This window comes from Ips typographus, linkage group LG11 (assembly GCF_016097725.1).
Source record: "Ips typographus isolate SLU linkage group LG11, UJ_Ityp_2.0, whole genome shotgun sequence".
Taxonomy (NCBI): domain Eukaryota; kingdom Metazoa; phylum Arthropoda; class Insecta; order Coleoptera; family Curculionidae; genus Ips; species Ips typographus.
Window position 1 is genome coordinate 6,618,643 of NC_138432.1, and position 6,009 is coordinate 6,624,651.

The 6,009-nt window shown below is 32.9% G+C and overlaps 2 protein-coding genes across 2 annotated transcripts; both read left to right on the forward strand.

Moving 5' to 3' along the window:
- The first annotated feature begins 2,543 nt into the window (after positions 1-2,543).
- Positions 2,544-3,586, forward strand: LOC145735797 (histone H2A-like). Its single transcript, XM_081989870.1, has 4 exons — positions 2,544-2,692; positions 2,760-2,872; positions 3,004-3,136; positions 3,194-3,586. The coding sequence occupies exons 1-4, from the start codon at positions 2,556-2,558 to the stop codon at positions 3,363-3,365; spliced, it is 555 nt and encodes a 184-aa protein (XP_081845996.1). The 5' UTR covers positions 2,544-2,555; the 3' UTR covers positions 3,366-3,586.
- Positions 3,587-4,308: 722 nt separating this feature from the next.
- On the forward strand, positions 4,309-5,574 carry LOC145735794 (uncharacterized). Its single transcript, XM_081989868.1, has 2 exons — positions 4,309-4,465; positions 4,576-5,574. Exon 2 carries the CDS (start codon positions 4,604-4,606, stop codon positions 5,402-5,404), a length of 801 nt encoding a protein of 266 aa, XP_081845994.1. The 5' UTR covers positions 4,309-4,465; positions 4,576-4,603; the 3' UTR covers positions 5,405-5,574.
- Positions 5,575-6,009: the final 435 nt, after the last annotated feature.

Consider the following 6,009-nt stretch of genomic DNA (forward strand, 5'->3'; position numbering starts at 1 on the left):
ATTAAAAAAAAAAATGATCGTACTAATCTCGGTGGCCTTATCACCAACAGAACGACAATAATAATTCCCAACAAGCAATTACAGCTGTCGTCGAGTAAATCCGGGAAATTTTTCAAATTGCTTCCATCATAACGCGGAATGACGGTCATTTAGAATTCTATTTGCAGCTAAATCAGTTGAGATGAAAATCCGGCTTTTAACGAAAATTAAAGCCTTAGATAATTCCTAGCAAAGGCTTACGTATTGCCCGGATTCGGGAGATAATAAATTTCAAGTCAGGTTAGCAGTTTCATTTGAAAGTGACGTATTTGTTTCATATTTTACAATGGCACGGGAAGATTTGCGGCTTCAGACTAATAACGCCGCTTATTGCTTCTGATGTTTGCATATTTAGTGCCTTTCACCCTGGGTTTCTACCTCGTTGAGGCATAGTCCTAGATTAGCGGTTTTGAATGCCGAGATTTCCGTAATTCTACTAAAAAAATGCAATTTGTGAACTTTAGATTTCTGTAATTTTAGTAGCACAAAAGTAACTTGACTAGTGCAGAAAATTAGACTTTCCGCACTTGTTAAGTGCCTAATAATCACTTTTCTGCTTACCCCACCCCACTTATCACATTTATTACCGGTATTACTGTACATTAATGACATTGTTAGCGTAATTAATGGTAGTAATATTGAGTTGTTTGCGGACGATACAATGTTATATGTAGTTGGAAATGATGTAAGTGAAATGGCTAGGACAATTAACAGTGATTTGGACCGCATTTTTGAATGGTTATGTGTAAATAAATTAAGCATTAATACCTCGAAATCTAAATTTTGCATATTTGGGAAAAAATATATGTTGCATAGTCTTCATATAGAAAACATAAACATTAAAATCAACAACGACAGGTTAATACATGAAAGTAGAATTAAATATCTTGGAGTTATGTTGGATTCTGAACTAACTTTTCGTCCGCATGCTGACTATATCATGAGAAAATTTTCCCAAAGAGTTGGATTTATTTATAGAGTTGGCAGAAATCTTTCTATGTATACCAAGTATCTTATGTATAACTGTCTGGCGGCACCGTATCTTAAATTTTGTTCTGCATTGTTATACAATTTGCCAAACTACAAAATAAATGAATTTCAAGTAATTCAAAATAGAGCATTAAGAACAATTTTAAAATGTAACAGATACACTCCTGTAAAGTTGATGTTGAGTGTTGCCAATGTCATGTCGGTTGAACAAGGACTTATCTATGATGCCTATGTTTTTCTCTATAAATTAAGAAATAAATTACTACCTGCCTATATCTGTGATAGAGTAACATATTTTAAGGACGTTCATAATTATCAAACAAGAAATTGTAACGATTTTATCTTAGTTGATAGGTATCGCTCAAACAAAATGTCAAACTCCATCTTATGTAGAGGACTATCTGAGTACAATAAGCTACCAAATGATTTGAAAAACTGTGATAATTTTAAAAATTTTAGTACAATGTTGAGGAATTATGTGCTGTCCAACGTGTAAGGTAGTCGCCTCATGGATTTATAGGTTAAATTTTTTTTAAAATGTATTGTATTGTAAATTGTATTTTAATTCTATTGAATATTTTGTATTATATGTTTACACTGTTTACTTTTTAATCGTTTTTTGTATGTAGCATTTGGCTAAATAAATAAACATTATTATTATTATTATTATTATTATATTATTTCACTGTTTTATTACTAAATTGTATATTTAATTTTTTTGTTTTGTTTTGTTATATTATTGAAGACTGTTATAATGAAACTATAGTGTGCCATTTTATACTAGGAATTTATATTATACTGTTTTGTGTTAAGTCTTTTTGGTGTTTTTTTTTTATTTACCTAAGGAAGGAATATTAGAGTAATAAACGTATTCAAAATTCAAATTCCACTTTATCTAAATCTGTCTATATTCGACATGAAACGAAGTGTAACTGGTACTAGAAGAAAGAGTGAAGGTGTCACAATTCGAGGGCTTCTAACTTGGTCCGTATGCCAGCTAGAAGGTTGGTTCAAACGTCAAAATGTAGTATGTAGTTTTGTCTTTCTTTTAGGTGAATACAATTTTAAATAAAAAATCACAAATAACCGAGATATTGGCCGTTAAATAGAGCAGTGCAAGTAAACACACTTTTGAAAAAGATGTTACAATTTGACAGCTCCTAGCTGGGTCCCCGTGTGACATGTAGGAGGTTCGTACAAACTCAAAATGTAGTCCAAATCACAGAGTTTTTATAAAAAATCTACTAGAACTCTGTTTTATAAGCTAAACTGAAATACAAAACTTTAGTAGTATACTCTCTCGCAGATTGTAGTAAAAGGATAGTGCCTTCTTCATAAACTCAAGTTATCCCAAAAGGGTTGGTTTCCTTAGTTAGTCTCTTGGTAAGTATTTGTCCCCCAGGAGAAGTCGTTCCGAACAATTATCAACAGAGAAAAAAATTTTTTGGAGAAAATCACTTAATCTGGCAACCCTGCTTTTATTTCGGCATCCGTCAATTGGGGCATGTCACATATATGACATTTTGATGTTGGGTTACCGTATAGAACCGTTGAACAAATTTGCGCCATTTTTAACACCATTTTCATTTGGCTTCCCGTATCCTAAAGAATCGGTGGTGATTATTCCACCGGTGGTAACATTATTCCTTAAATCGATCGAAAGGCAAGTTGTATTAACACAAGAATTATTCCTGACTGAAGATATTAATACCGTTATTGATTACTAGCAGAATCAGTATGAGTGGACGTGGTAAAGGTAAAGCGAAGGCAAAGGCAAAGTCCCGTTTGAGTCGTGCAGGGCTCCAATTTCCTGTAGGGAGAATTCACCGGCTACTAAAAAAAGGTAACAGTAACAGTATTGTATATAATCCCAATATTTTTACTAGATAAAACATGAAATATGTAGATTGAGGTTAGAATTGGGCTTTTGGCGCCAAATTTGCATTACATTCCCAAATTAACTTTTTATTGTAGGCAATTATTGCGAACGAGTAGGAGGTGGGGCTCCAGTGTATTTAGCAGCCGTGTTGGAGTATTTAGCTGCCGAAGTGCTGGAATTAGCCGGCAATGCCGCCAGAGACAACAAAAAAACTAGAGTCATTCCTAGGTATGTTTTGATTTTCTTTCATTGTGGCAACATATTTTAAGTATATTTGTTTTACAGGCACATTCAGTTGGCTGTTCGGAACGATGAAGAACTTAACAAGCTGTTGTCTGGAGTGACAATCAGTCAAGGTGGAGTGCTGCCCAACATACAAGCTGTTTTACTACCAAAGAAGACTGGCTCCAACGCCAATGCATCGAAAACTGGTAAAACTCAATCTCAGGATTATTGATATTTCGTTTCTTATTTGTATCTTAAAAGTGTATTCTGCTTTTGTTCTCTTGTGTAGAATTATTTGTAAATTAGTTTTGTTTTGTATCACTAAAGAATGTAAACTTTTCTGCTTTTATTGTTAGGGCTACTGTTAAGGCTTTTTCAAATTTTCATTTATCCTATACTTCTCTCATATTATAATATGTGTATATTTTCAATAAAGTTTAGATTTTTTTATTAGTTGGGTGCTTATTTCAACTTGCAATCAATGTAATACTAAGATGCTTTTTGAGCGGTTATTTTGGTGTGCTTTCATATTAAACCACAGAAACTCTACAATAGTTGTAAAATATTTTATTGTTTTTCTATTTGTTAATATCAGGTTTGGATAAAAAGGTGTGTACTATAGTAAATAATTAGTAAGTTGGACTATAATGGTGAACCTGCTTTTACCAATGCAAATACAATAATACTACAGATAACATGACAACATGCTATTTTATACTGTATAGTACCCAGGTAATGTTATTTATCAACAAAAAAGTAATTCAACAATAGGCACTTGATAAATATTTTCATCCAGAGAGTTTAAAAACTAGATCATTTCCAACAAGGTTTTCATAAGCTTTAAATAAGTCGGGATTAGGAAACTTAAACATGCTAGACGTTGCTCTTGGTTCATAATCTGACACTCGCATATCACTCACAAAACTCAGGAACAACACAAATATGCAACTTAGAATTATGAAGAATATCTGGACAGACGTCTGCTGTTTTTAAACAATTTAAGTTACGAAATAGTTTTCAAATGTATAAAGCATTTATCAACAGTTCCTATCGGCCTGGAAAGGGAATGAATAATTTTCAATGGCCCTTCTACTTTCTCTTTACAAATCAATTATTTTTTTCTGTGCAGCGCCATCCTGTGGCGCTATCTTTTTCTTGAAGTGTCTACAATGTCAAAATTAAACTTAACTTGCCAATCTTGTCATTCATGTTTTCCTTTTGTTGTAATATTTTTTTGAATCAAATTTCACTGTTACACAAAGTTTATTAAAAATCTATAATAATCAACTATTGTTAATTGATAAATCTGTGTTTAAAAAGGTTCTTGTATTGGTAAGCACCGTTCCATACTTATTAAATAACAAATCAAAGTTTTTAACTTGAATAATCAGGCAATAGTATAACAACTTTCTCCCTTAACTAATGCTAAAGTTTTGTTGCAGATTTTGGACTAACATTGCTGGATTTACAATGTTAGACTCTCGTTGGAGTTCAGTTCTAAGACCGAAGAATACTGCAGCTCCTGCAAAAAGTTCCCTTGCTGAAAATATTGAAACCAAACAAATAACAAAAAAGGATGAGACTGCAAACCATATTCAGGCAAAACCTAAAACAAAGTGTCATGTAACAACGTGGAAACGTAAAGAAAGTACAGTTAAGACTGATGATACTGAAGACTTACCTTGTTTCAAGGAACAAACTAAAAAACCTTCAAAAAAGGGAAAAACTGCAGTGAAGAAACGAAAGAATGATAAACCTGTATGGCAACAACTCTTACATGATGCTAAGGAGCTGGAAGAATACAAAATCAAAGTTGCCAAAGCTAGGGAACTTGTAGCTGAAGATGATTGTGAAGAGGACAATTGGCTCCCTTTTACAGTGAAAAAGAAGTCAATCCAACCTGCACCACCAATACTGGATTGCAAACAGTTAACATTGGAGGAGATCAAGAAATATTTTGAAAAAAACATTTGTCTGCTCATGAGTATCATGTCTGGGGAACATTACTGTAAAAGACACAGCGATTTTAAGCAAAAACACTTACAAAACCTTAATTACTTAACAATTAGCTTTAGTATGATAGCATTTTCATTTGAACAGGTTCATAAAATGGCTAACTTAATGAGTGAGTGTTTTGATCCAGAAAACAAAAAGGATGAATACTTTTTTAAGGTGTTAATTCCTGAACTTTGCCTCAAAATTTTTGCTGACGTGCATAATATGAGTGAGGAAGAGGCTGCTGATTATTTAAGAAATAGGCGTTCTGATTAAATGTTTTTTTGATGTTAAATATTTTTAAGATTCTTATTTTTGTACAAAGTTGTTTCTACCAAAGATGATCACATCATTTCTGTGTTACCGTTTATAAACAATGTATTTTACTTCAACTTATGTCTCAGTAAATTTGCTGCTAAATTAAATTATTTGATTTTTAAACACTATCGTGATTTTTAATGATTCCAGTTTTCTTGTCAGTTTTAAAGACCTCTGACAATTTAAAATATTTATGGGAAGATAGTTAAGACACTTGTAGAACCCTCTGATACGCACAAGAAGCTTCTCAGTAGCATTTAAAGGTCTCTAGCTCATTCAAAATGGTCTTAGAAGCCTCTGACACTTTTTAAAAGGTTTTCAATAGCATGTAGAGGTCTATGGAACTTTCAAAATGGTTTTAAGAGGCCTCTGGCAATTTAAAACAGTTATGAAAACGTTTAAGACACTTGTAGAAAGCTCTAGCAGTTTTTAGAAGGTCCTCATCAGTGGCATTTAGAGGTCTCTGGTTCATTCAAAATGGTCTAGAGGCCCCTGCCACTTTTTAAAAGGCTTTTAATAGCATTTTGAGTTCTATGGAACCTTCAAAATGGTTTTAGAGGCCT

Excerpts from the sequence above, each read along its gene's own strand:
- LOC145735794 (XM_081989868.1), top strand. The coding sequence starts at position 4,604 with ATGTTAGACTCTCGTTGGAGTTCAGTTCTAAGACCGAAGAATACTGCA.
- LOC145735797 (XM_081989870.1), top strand. The coding sequence starts at position 2,556 with ATGTTGGGTTACCGTATAGAACCGTTGAACAAATTTGCGCCATTTTTA. Across the intron at positions 2,693-2,759 it reads TTCCTTAAATCGATCGAAAG|AATCAGTATGAGTGGACGTG; the intron begins GCAAGTTGTATT and ends GATTACTAGCAG. Across the intron at positions 3,137-3,193 it reads AAAACTAGAGTCATTCCTAG|GCACATTCAGTTGGCTGTTC; the intron begins GTATGTTTTGAT and ends TTTGTTTTACAG.